Source organism: Podarcis vaucheri (genome assembly GCF_965113315.1).
Source record: "Podarcis vaucheri genome assembly, chromosome: 9".
In the NCBI taxonomy this organism is placed as follows: Eukaryota; Metazoa; Chordata; class Lepidosauria; order Squamata; family Lacertidae; genus Podarcis; species Podarcis vaucheri.
In genome coordinates, this window is record NC_138767.1 from 24,170,708 (window position 1) to 24,182,985 (window position 12,278).

The window sequence follows — 12,278 nt, forward strand, 5'->3', positions numbered from 1 at the left end:
GGCCCTCTAGTTCTTGGTGGACTGCAACTCCCATCTTCAATGACCATTAACCAAGCTGGCTAGGGCTCATAGAGTCCAATGACATCTGGAGGATCTGCTCTAAATCACCTGGGGAAAAGCTATTGAGATGTGAAGGCCCAGAAGGATCGGGGGGGGGGGCTTGGTTTCCCTCCACCCCACAGTTTTTCAATTGGAAACATTGGAACAAAAAGCCATTTATGAAATATCGTATTTTGGAATGGCTGGGGTGCTTTTAAAGAATACATATATGTCAGAGCTGCCACCCAGTCCCAGCTCACATAGGACCAAGTCCGCCAGCGTTCACTTTATAAGAGTCTTTATTAAGTTACAGGTTTCATTTCCGAACTGCAGCGTGCAGCTCTACACCTTCTGCCCTAGGTCGGCGAAGACCCGTCTGAGTCCCCGCCTCTTGCACACCAGCTTAATACCCTAGCCTTGCTCCACCTCCTTCGCCTCTCCCTACGTCTCTGGGTCCTTCTGCCCCCCTGGGCCTCCTCCCTCCTACTCTCCTCTGACGCTGACCCCCCTGATCCTTCTGCCTCCTTGCGGCGGGCTTTGGGACCTGGCTCACTCTCCGGGCTGCTTACTGCTCCAGCTTCCGCTGCATTTGAACTTGGCGCGCGCGCCCAACTCTCTACTTTCCTCTTAACCGTTGCCTCGCTCTCTGAGGAGGGCGTGACCACCCCTGACTCGTGCCCTCCCTCCTGCTGACAGCCTCCGGAACCCGATGCCTGGCTACCTTCCTCCCTGCTGCTCTCAGTCTTGAGCGTGGGTCCCGACTTCCAGCTGCTGCCGCTCTCAGTTATGAGCGTGGGTCCCGACTTCCAGCTGCTACTCTCTGAATCTCCTCTGTTCCCTTCCTCCTGGGGTGTCCCCCCGGATCCCCCCCTTGCTCTGCTCACTGGGGCTCCCTTTTGGGAGTCCTCTGACTCACTGCTTAGGCTTGGAGATCTCGGGTCGTCATCATCACTCATTTTCCCTTCGGATTCCTCCCCCTCGCTCTCTGCTTCCTCCCTTCTCTGCGTCTCTGCTCCTGAACCCCTGACAATATAGTTTGAAGAATTTTATGCAAGACAATCTACAGCTGTAGAGAATGATAATTCCAATAGCCACAGCGAGCACAGTCAATGGTCAGGGATAGTGAGACTTGCAGTCCAGAATAACCAGGTTGGTGAAGGTGGTTGCAGCCATAACCCTCACTCTAAGATGCATTTTCACATTGAGAGGGTGCTACCATCTTCATAAGGGGAGCATACAAAACTTGTTTGTTTGCTTATTAATAATGATGATGATGATGATGATGATGTTGACCTCTGATCTAGCATGGAGATGCTAGATACATATATCTACCTTTCTGACCCAGCCCGTACCCTGTGGTTTACATTTTCACCTCTCTCTCCTCTCCAAACGATTGTAATACAGACACTTTGGTTTAAAAAACAACTAGCAGTAGAATCCTATGCAAAGCTACTCATGAGTCCCACCGGGTTCAGTGGAACATATTCCCAGGTAAACACATATAGGACTGCTATCTTAATATGTTTTATATTGGGAAACTAGCTCCAGATGAGCAGATTCTTGCTTCATCCGACACCACTGGGTGACATGAGGAATGTGGGACAGCTTCCCAACCCACCTGCAAGGGTTTGGACTAGATGACCCTCGAGGCCGCTTCCAACTCTACAATTCCATGAAACATTTGCTAAATATATTGAGCGATCATCATTCTAAGCCCAACTTGGAGCAGATCCGTTGAAGTCGATGGGCATGGCCAACTTAAAGGTAAAGGTAAAGGTACCCCTGCCCGAACGGGCCAGTCTTGACAGACTCTGGGGTTTGTGCGCCCATCTCACATCTATTGGCCGGGGGCCAGCGCTGTCCGAAGACACTTCCGGGTCACGTGGCCAGCGTGACAACGCTGCTCTGGCGAGCCAGAGCCGCACACGGAACGCCGTTTACCTTCCCGCTGGTAAGCGGTACCTATTTATCTACTTGCCCCCGGGGGTGCTTTCGAACTGCTAGGTTGGCAGGCGCTGGGACCGAGCAGCGGGAGCGCACCCCGCCGCGGGGATTCGAACCGCCGACCTTTCGATCGGCAAGCCCTAGGCGTTGAGGCTTTAGCCCACAGCGCCACCCGCGTCCCATGGCCAACTTAGGTCTACTCAAATACAACCCGACACAATATTTGCATCTGACTGGCTTTGTACTGCACCTGTAGCCCCATGGTTACCATGTTAACATCAAGTTAAGGTTACAGAGGGAATAAGGCGGCAGGCTGAATGGTAGCAGCAGCAGCAGCAGCAGCAGCACAGGTTTAGGCAAAACTAATGGAGTGGGAATTGGGCTTTGTGACTATAGCCTAAGTAAGTAAACACCCCCACTCCTTTCACCCAGCCCAACATCTGGAGAACATCAACTTACCTATCTCTGAGGGCAAGTGAAAAACCACAAAATGATAACTTCCTCTCAAAGTAAGCCACACAGGAGCCTTAAGCTACACTGCAACCTATTGGAAAAGCAACCTTTTCAGGATTCTTGGGGAGCATTAAAAGCAGACAGCATTCCCCCCACCCAGCCCATTTTCAAAAGTACCTTCTGATACATGAAATAACAACACGGTCCTAGAACCAGGCCAGTGTCGGATTTACAAGCTATACCTTGTACAATCTATAGCTTAAGGCCCGACTCTCTTGGGGGGGGGCAAAAAATTAAAGGAAAAGTATTAATATTAATATATTTCTTAACTGTTTTTCAGTTCAGCAATTACTTCGATAAAATACACATTCTGTTATGTGCAAATGGCTTTAGATACCATGCAGCATATATTCAACACAAAAAACAGTTACAATTTGTTGTTGACAAAGGACAGCTGGACAAATAAAGGGCCCCATTACCTTCAGTAGCTCATCAAACCTAAACCGGGCCCTGAACCAGGCCTTATAGGAAGCGCAAAACACCTAACAGGGAACAAGCCGCCGCCGCCGCCAGCCTGCCCTACAATGACACCCAGCGCCCGCCGCCGCCCGGTCTCGCCTTAGCTGGGCTGTTAAATCCACCTCCCCCTGCCCGTCAAGTTTCTAGCCCTCATGAGCACCACCTGTAATACGCGCAGACAAGCGCGCGCGCATAAACACGCACACACCTCGCTCTCCCTTCGCCGGTACCCCTTCCTCCCGCGGCTCCGCCCACCTCGCTTCCCTCCGCGCCCGATTGGCCAAGAGAATGTGTTGACGCAAACGCGCACGCCGCTTTTTTTCTCTCTCTCCGACCTCTCCCCCTCCCGCGGGGCGTGCGACGTGCTCGCGCATGCGTAGAACGGACACGTTTCCGCTGCCCGTGAATCCTGAGCGGGTAAGTTTTGGGGGCAGTTAAACTGGGGAGCGGCTGAGGGGGGGGGGTCGCTTCTCTTTCTCATTCCCTTCGTGGTTATAAGGGGTGGGGGTGGGTTACCTTTCGCTGGCCTACCTTTCGCTGAAGGGGTGGGGGAGCTCTTAGGGTAAGGCCTGTAAATGGCATGAAGGAGCCCTTCGTTCCTGGGGGGGGGGGGGGGGTTGGAGATAAGGGAATTGGGAAAACTGCTGCCCTAATGGCAATATTTTGTAGAGGGGTCGGTCTCTTGCAGCAGGAAAGAACCACACACACACACACACACACACACAAGAAAATAAGAAATGGTCTCCTACCAACCCAAAAGACGAATGCGTTTTTATTCTGGCATAAGCATTCGTGGACTAAAATATAGGTGATTTCTCTCTCACACACAACTGGGATTTCGAATAGGCAAGTGGTCGTAAAGTCAGTGTGGCAAATGAAGTGTAAGTAATAGTGACAGTGCCTATTTGTAGAGGCCACACTAATGGAGGTGGGGGAAAGAGACCCTATGGACAGTCATAATCCCCTTATTGTCTTGTCATTTTATTTTTTATTACTTGCACAGGAGGAGCCGGGTCACAAAAGGCATTTTGGAAGAAAAAGTGAAGGGAGGGCAAAGAGTAGCAATTGGTAGAGGGGAGAGAAGTATCCTGTGGACACAGCGAGGATGTAAGGACCGGAAAGTCATGAACTTGGGTGGCTGCGTGGGCACTCGTTGGTCTTGTCTGGGTGAAAGCTTGTTCCAAAGCTGATGCCGCTGTCATTCCTTTAAACTAGTTTGTCTTATCTAGAGTTTTGGGGCTATTTGGTCCCATTTTTCTCAGTAGGGAGATACAAGTACATACTGTCAGCTTATGCTTGGTCCAAAGTTCACTCTCTGGCATCAACAGTTAAAAGAAACCAGCGCTAGGTGATTTAGAGAACAACTGCCCATCAGAGGGCACAGTACTTGGCTAGATAAACCCAATACAAGGCAGCTATTTACATTCCTGTCAAGTGCTAGCACATCATGTATCTAATTCTAGTGTACAAATGAATTTATCCATCTTTTAAGATGTCACAAAAGATTGCTGCAACACATTAACAAAGCTATCCCTCTGGAAGCATATAATAGGTTTGCAGTCTGTGTTTAGCTTTGAAATGCTGGAGCTAAGAAAACATTCCTTCTATTTCCTTTACATGCCAACTTCATCTTCATTCTTGGCTCCTGAAAGTTGGTTGTGGTTATTACTTGACAGGATGGGAAAGAGTGCTTGGTACATGTTCACAGGTACTTTATCTTCACAAGACTGAACCTTGGAAATGGATGCAGATTCTAGATTTAAGTTCCACCAAGCCTTGGTTCAAATTATTAGGTTTATCAGATTGCCCTGAAGCAATTATTTCTAAGCATAGCGCTGAAAGGTGCAGCGTGAGAATGTAAAGAACAATTTCTGAGATTGACTTTTGGTGAGATATGATAGTGAAGGGTGTGGGGACGAATGTAGAGAGAAACTATCGATGCTGGATGGGTTGTGGCCAGGTTAAATCTCTGAATTATGGGAAGGACAAAATTAGCCTGCAGCTAGTCTCCCAAACTATGGGTGTATCTGCTTCATCAGAAGTGAGTTGGTGGTTACTCATCTCAGCTAACCCTGTCACTCCTCATTTCTCCACAGTGCGTGCTTCTGTTGGTAACTCTCCATCAAATTCTTTCTGAAATATATTGTAACTCCTCCTGCCATGTGCCTCTTAAATTATCACAGTGGCTTAACACAGTGCAAAAATTACTAATCCCTATGGTGAGCTGTATAATACTTAATGGTGATTAATATTGTTTGTGCAATGTCCTGAGAGCACAGTGCTTTCTTAAATTTACACGACTTTTCTCCAGAGATATTTGTGTGCTTAATACTGCCTCTCCTGATATCAGGTGCTTACAGATTTGGCAGGGAAGAGGAAGCAGATTTGCGGTCCTGTCTTCTGCTGAATTTTGCAGCGTGGATCTCTGCGCTGACTGTGCTTGTTAAATGTGAGTTGTGCTAACATCTATTTATGTAACATTGAATTAAGGGGAAGCAAAACGTAGGCATTGGCAGTGAGTGGACCATGTTAAAGAGCAAAAGTGGGGTTCTGAGTCTTGTGTCCTGCCCCCATAGCGCTTCATTTTTAAAACTGTTTTTCCTTAGACTAGGAACGAGAAGAGGACATTTTTATTCTGTAGGTGAGGATTGAGGGATCATTTATGTGAGAGAACTGGCAGGTACAGTTCTTCCTATAAGAGTTCAACTATGCTTGTCCTGAGGCCTTAAGTAGCTTCCATTCCTTTCTTCTTTTATGCTTCTGCTCTGTGCACATTGACAAAAAGCATTTTGAAATGGCAGCTGGCTCACAGTTGGCAAATCACTCTTCCAGTTGCTTAGAATCCCCTCAGTGGCCCAGTTGTCTAGGCTCTCCCTAATCTTGCTTGCTATGAGAGTTGAACAACCTGCTGCAGTGCAGAGGGTGGTGGGGACTCTGAATTCTGTCGTTGGTTAGGCAAGCTTTGTCATCTGGCTTCTCTGTCAATGGCCTTATCCTCCACAAATTTGATATTTTAAAGCTGGTCAAGTTGACATCTGCCATTAGTGGGAGCAAATTGCACTATGCACTTTGTGAGCAAGTACTTGCTTTCTTCTGTCTTGAGTCTCCAACCCTCTAGGCTTCAATGTGTGTGTGCATTTCTTACTCAGTTTCCCCTCTTGATTTTTTTCTGAGCCGCTAAAGTTGTAAACTTTCTTCAAAGTGGAGGAAATTCATCAGAAATTGTTTTCTTTGATACAGTGGTGCCTCGCAAGACGAAATTAATTCGTTCCGCAAGTTTTTTCGTCTAGTGAATTTTTCGTCTTGTGAAGCACGGTGTCGGAAAAGTTTTGGAAAAGCTCCAAAAATCACCAAAAACCTCAAAAAAGGCTACCACACCGCGTTCTATGAGTTGCTCCTCGAAGTCAAGTCGCAACTGTATTAGGTGTTAAGAAAAAGGAAACAAACTTGCAAAAAACGCAAGACGTTTTCGTCTTGCGAAGCAAGCCCATAGGGAAATTCGTCTTGCGAAGCAGCTCAAAAACCACAAAACCCTTTTGTCTAGCGAGTTTTTCGTCTTGCGAGGCATTCGTCTTGCGGGGCACCACTGTATCTCCTCCTGCAGTTTGAGTCTCTTCTTGCCCATTCAATCTCCCTTTTTCCTTCTCTCACTTCACTTTTCCTTAACTTCTTCCTAATTAAAACTTTGCTTATTTCCTGCATTGTGATGCTGCTGAAATCCCACATGTTTTGTGGCTTATACCCCTGAATTTTTAAAAATCTTATTGTTACACGGCACTCAGTGCCTGTTGGGGTGTTCTGTTTGCTTCTTAGGTGGAAGTCCTGTTCTCTCCTACCTAGTAATAAATCCCAGTGAACTCAGTTGGATTTACCTCTGAATAGACGTTATAGGATTTTACTGCAAGTTGTCTGAGACTACTTCTCCCTTTATAAAAACCAGACTCACTCATTATATATGTTGACTAATTTTCTGTAATGCATTGTTCTCTGGGATTAGGCAAGCTACCGTAAAAGTGAGTGCCTTTCTACATTTGGGAATACTGCAACCTATGTCTCAGGCATGAAGGACAAACATACTAAAAATGGAAGCATCTGAATTGGTTTTCAAGGCATGATTCTTCTATACATTTGTAGAGGTGAGGAGGAAAGTTTTGAGACTCCTGTTACAATAACCAGGAATCAAAGAATATTGTTTAAGAAGCAGTCCTGTTTAGGTTTTGAGCATTATACATATCCAGGCAATGCTAAAAGTGGAGATCTTTTTGTCTTGCACAATAATTGAAACAAGTGTGCAGCTGTAGCTTTCTCTGCTGCAGATTTTCTCACTTCCAAGGAAACAAGCTGACATTGACTTTCAAATATGTAGCTGATGTTGAGTCCACCTAACTCGTTTAGCTGCAGTGATTGCCCAACAAACAAGAGTGTATAGTCAGAGTGCCTTGATCTTTGAGGAGTATGTAAAAACCTGCAAATGACTGCAGTAAGTTAAATAAGTTAAATGTACAAGATATACCCGGGCATTTTGTTACATCTTTGAGTGGTGTTGCCAAATAATTCTGTAAATATATTGTGGTTGACTTCTTCAAATACAGACCATATTTCCAACCATTTATTTAGCTGTGTGACCTTTTATTAAAATGTCTAATGTGGTATCCTTTATTTTTAATAGCATTTATTACTATAATACAGAACAGTGATCATGCTGATCTAAAGAACTGGAGGACCTTCTCTATGGATAAATTTATTCCATAAGTATGTTCACTTAGTAGTTAAGTGTGTTAGTTCACCAGTGTTAAGTTGTGGGCGAACATAGCAGACGACACAGCGATTTCTCCAGAGCAGCTCTTTATTTGTAAGCTGGACAGAGTTGTTCCGCCTGGCTTGGAGCCAATTTGATTCCCTCTCTCTCTTTCTTTTTTCTTTTCCTTCTCCTCCTGCGATGAGGCTACATTTTAATATTTTAATGTTTCAATATTTTAATGTTGTATTTTTTATTTTGTTTTTAAGTTGTAATCATTTAACTTGTTTTTATTATTGCTTGTAAACCGCTCTCAGCCCGGCCTTGGCTGGGGAGGGCGGGGTATAAATAAAAATTATTATTAGTAGTAGTAGTAGTAGTACCCCCCTTTATTTACTGTTCGTTAGGCAGCAGGTAAAGTCCATCCCAATCCCAAGCCTTTTATTTTTACATATTATCTGGTCACCCCTTTTAAAATTGTATAGGTTGCTGTTTAATAGTTTTTGTACTAGCTCACTGTGGCTTTATTTTATGTCTTTTGTGTTTTATTGTTTATATGTGGTTATGTTAACTGCCTTGAGGCTTATGCAAAAGGTGGGATATAAATGTCTTAAATAAACTGAACATCTGTTTCCATATTTCATCGTGGTCTCCCAAGAGATAGTTAAGAGATTTTTTCCCTTTTAGTATTGGAGTTGTTTTCAACTCTGGCAGCTTCTATGCTGCTTCACACATAATGTATTTACTCTGTGTTTGCATATATAGCACAGGTTACAGTTATAATGGAAACACTCTTTAAAACATAGCACAACGATTAGCTCAAAAAGATATCAGATGAATATCAACAATGGATGTTTCTGTATAATTCGGTTAAAATGCCTCTTGCACGGAAAAGATAAAATGTATAAGCATTAAGATCTCAATTGAAAACTTCTGTTAAGTTTTGTTCCTGCTTGCATATGTTTAAGTGGAAACATCTCCATGTAATGAAACTTGGATCTTCAAAATGCATTTTGTGCTATTGTTCAATGTATCACTTCAAAAATATTTAACTTATTAAATAGATCACTTAGAATTAATGTGCTTCACAGCTTGGTTGTCTGCTTGTTTACTGAGATAGCTCAGCCAGTAGAGCATGAGACTCTTAATCTCAGCTCTTAATCTCAGGATCACAGGTTCGAGTTTCACATTGGGTGAAACATTCCTGCATGGCAGGGGGGTTGGACTAGATGACCCTTGTGGTACATTCCAAGTTTAAAATTCTATGATCGATGAAATTAATTTTATTGTCTTCAGTGGGGCTTGTTCCCTAGTCACCTACCTGGAAGTATATCTCATTCCAGCAGAAAGCCCATCAGTTAAAAAAGAATTTATAATAAAATGCAGTTCACTATGACAACATAACACTTCTTTCCAAACCAGCAATAAAACACGTATAGGATTGCACTCTTTAGCCCATAGCAGAAGCTTTTGTATGAAGCTCTGGTAACTGTGCTTTAAAATGAGTGCAGGGAATAGGCATTTTGGAACTTGGGGAGGAGAATGTAAATTTAATTGTGGGTAGTAACATAAATGAAAGGAATAATTGTATGTTTGTGCCATAGTAATATGGCCTGTGGTGCAAGTTTATTTATACAACTACTTAATCACCTTTCCAGCCAAATGGGCATTCAAACCAACATGTAAATCGTTTTTTAAAAAAACCATTAATGAATTTAAAAGCCCATAAAAATATCAGAAAACAGCTGCTCAAAACAAGACTAATAACAGATCAACCATAAATCTATCCAACATAAATGCTTGGGTGGGAGAAGTATCTTAAGCTGCTGATGGTGGATGCAAAAGAAAGTCCTCTGAAGTTCTCTAGGGAGAATATTCCATAAGATATCAGCCAGTTAAAATGGACTCAGGATTGGAACTATTTCCAAAAAGCAGGCTACTGCATTTTAAACTGGTTAAGCTTACTAACTTTCTAAGGAGAGCCGAATGTCAAGCATGTTTTTGTAATCTAAGTTAGACCTTGCCATTGGATGAATTACAGTGGTGAGAACTTGGCTAGAGGGCAAGTTATAGCGGCCTCTTTGACCATCTAAATCTGGTAAAATGTGTTTCTAACCAGAGCTGTGGCTTTAGGCGTCAATCATCAAAGTCTTGTGGTGGAGCACACCCAAGATGCACACTTTCTCCGGCTTGCTAATCATAATTTATTTTGTCTTGCCAGGATTCAGTTTTGTTAACACTTATCCAGATTATCATGGTATTGTAACTAGCAGTAACTTCCCAACAATGAAGATAACTTTGGCTTCTGTGAAAGGAGATGGCTATCCATAGACCTTCTTTCTTCCCAACCCTTTCTCCTTAACATGAAAGCTGTGCCATCTCGCCTTCTGTTTCCACACTGGTCCCATTCTGAACCCGTACTGAGATTTCCTCATCCAATGATGCTTTCTTCAGTCACACATTAAGTCTTGCCTTTCCAAAAGCATTCCAATGCTCTGCGCTTTCCTTGAGATTTTATTTGTGCAAATGTTTAAGTGGAACTTAGCAACTGCTTGGATAGAATGCTTTCTTAAAATTCAAGTCACACATGAAAACAATTTAAACTGCAAATTGGCTCTGCTTGGCAAGCAGGTCCTTTCTCCCTCCAGGTGCTGAATGCAGATGATCTCAAAGCAGGCTTGGCCTACGGAATGAGAGAGGGTGACCGCCCATGGCCCTCCAGTGAGCTTTGGCTGAGTAGGAGTGTAAATTGGCTCTTATGCATACAGCCAATCCTCTGGTCAGTGGTTGATAATTTGCTAGTTGCAGCTCTGGTCTGGAATTTAAAAGGCCAGAAGCAGGTAATGGATCAGAAAACTGTGGCTGTACCAGAGCCATGTGGAGGCTATTAAACATGTCTATTGTGTAAGTGTTGTTTCTGGGTGGAACACCAGACGGCGTTTCATGTATATCCAACAGTACTGTATATGGGACTTCAAACTATCCCTTGTGTAGCAGGAAGATTGCCATTAGCTATAGAAGGAAGTTCATTCAGGCATAAGGTGTTCGAAAAATAAATTATTAGTGGCTTGGGTCCTAAGTTTTTATTTGTGATCAGGAGAAGCTTCTGTTCACGAAGGAAGAATTCCTTCATGGGAGGAACCCTTCCTTGTTAAAAACCCCTTCTGTCAGCAAACACCTAAGATCCCAGTCTAAATAGAACAAATACCTATTTTTCAGTATGTACTAAAGTTAATTGAAAATTTGCTGATTAATTCTCCAAACTTCACTGCTTACTACTTTTTTGTGTGAAGGTATTGGGTTCATTTGGATTGAAGTGAACTACGGTACATCCATGCTGATAACAGCCTGCATTTTTAGCTGAAATTGTTTTGGCTGTAATCCTAGGCATCCATTGCAGGCCGGGAATCCTTAGTTTCGCTAGGTAGTGTCCAATGAATTAGTTCCGTTTAGCACATCTATTTCTTTATGTGCAATGGAACTTCCTCGACACCCCCCCCCCATCTTCCCCAGATTTGCTCCACAGGGTTGGAGGAACCTCCAGAACAGTTCTAGTCGGGTGCAATCAGTGGAACTGGAAGTTACCGTATTTTTCGCCCTATAGGACACACTTTTTCCCCTCCCAAAATGAAGGGGAAATGTGTGTGCGTCCTGTGGGGCGAATGCAGGGTTTTGCTGAAGCCTGGAGAGCGAGAGGCATCGGTGCGCGCCAACCCCTCTCGCTCTCCAGGCTTCAGGAAGCTATCCGCAAGCCTTGCGAGCCCGGGGGAGTTCCCGCAGGCTCGTAAGGCTTGCGGGCAGCAGCCCGAAGCACGGGGTGCCCTCTGGAGGATGCCCCGTGCTTCGGGAAGGTGTCCGCAAGCCTTGCACGCCCGGCGGGAGGTCCCGCCGGGCTCGCCAGGCTTGCAGGCAGCAGCCCGTTCTGGGGGCTGTGGTCGGGGGAAGCTTTATTCCCCCCCAAAAAAAAAACTAGGTGCGTCCTATGGGGCGGGGGGCGAAAAATACGGTATGTTGCACAGCCAGAAGTCCTTGCCCTAAGCAAATTACTTCATTGGATACCATACTTTGTACTTAGAGAGACTTGATTCTGAGTAAATAGGCAGATGATTGATGAATGTGATTTCTGTCTTGTCAGTGCAGCTGTCATTTGGGAGTCTAAATTCAAGTGACTATTCCATTCCACCCAAGTTAGACTAAGAACAGTTGTATGAAGATGAGGAAAGAGGTAGAAGTGTTGGTTGAGGCTTTATTTCAGTCGAGACTGCTTTGGGTTCATCTTTGTTCAGCACCTGGAAGGAGAAAAGTCCTGCTTGCCAAGCAGAGCCAATTTGCAATTTAAATTGTTCTCCTGTGTGACTTCAATTTTAAGAAAGCTAATTCCCTTGCCCATTCAGGGCTGTAAAATTAACTATATGATTATGTGTCGGTGAACCAATATAATAAGATTTTTTAAAAGAAAAATATTGCATTTTCCCATTTTTTCCAAAGGTAATGCTTCTGTACAAATTCATATTCAGGCTTTTGTTGTATTTTTTTTTTTTTACTTCCACGGTTAGGCATAATACTTTTATCTTTCTATTTTTGT

The 12,278-nt window shown here is 44.1% G+C and overlaps 2 protein-coding genes across 7 annotated transcripts in view; one reads left to right on the forward strand and one right to left on the reverse strand.

The window, feature by feature from the left end:
* Positions 1-3,211, reverse strand: part of TBCK (TBC1 domain containing kinase) — an 84,174-nt gene extending 80,963 nt beyond the window's left edge. Inside the window, exons 1-2 of one of the 4 annotated variants that reach the window (XM_082236920.1) lie at positions 2,916-3,090; positions 2,443-2,527 (exon numbers count right to left, since the gene is read on the reverse strand). The gene's annotated coding sequence lies outside the window, so the exon portion shown is untranslated. Of the gene's footprint in view, positions 1-2,442; positions 2,528-2,915; positions 3,091-3,118; positions 3,141-3,163 lie in introns of those variants that run through there. The other 3 variants (XM_082236919.1, XM_082236917.1, XM_082236918.1) reach the window with 3 other exon arrangements.
* Positions 3,212-3,280: 69 nt separating this feature from the next.
* The window catches only part of AIMP1 (aminoacyl tRNA synthetase complex interacting multifunctional protein 1), a 37,120-nt gene continuing 28,122 nt past the window's right edge, over positions 3,281-12,278 (forward strand). Inside the window, exons 1-2 of one of the 3 annotated variants that reach the window (XM_082237071.1) lie at positions 3,284-3,372; positions 5,306-5,404. In XM_082237071.1, the coding sequence (XP_082093197.1) occupies positions 5,403-5,404 (2 nt within the window). In that variant the 5' untranslated portion in view covers positions 3,284-3,372; positions 5,306-5,402. Of the gene's footprint in view, positions 3,373-3,650; positions 3,837-5,305; positions 5,405-12,278 lie in introns of those variants that run through there. The other 2 variants (XM_082237072.1, XM_082237073.1) reach the window with 2 other exon arrangements.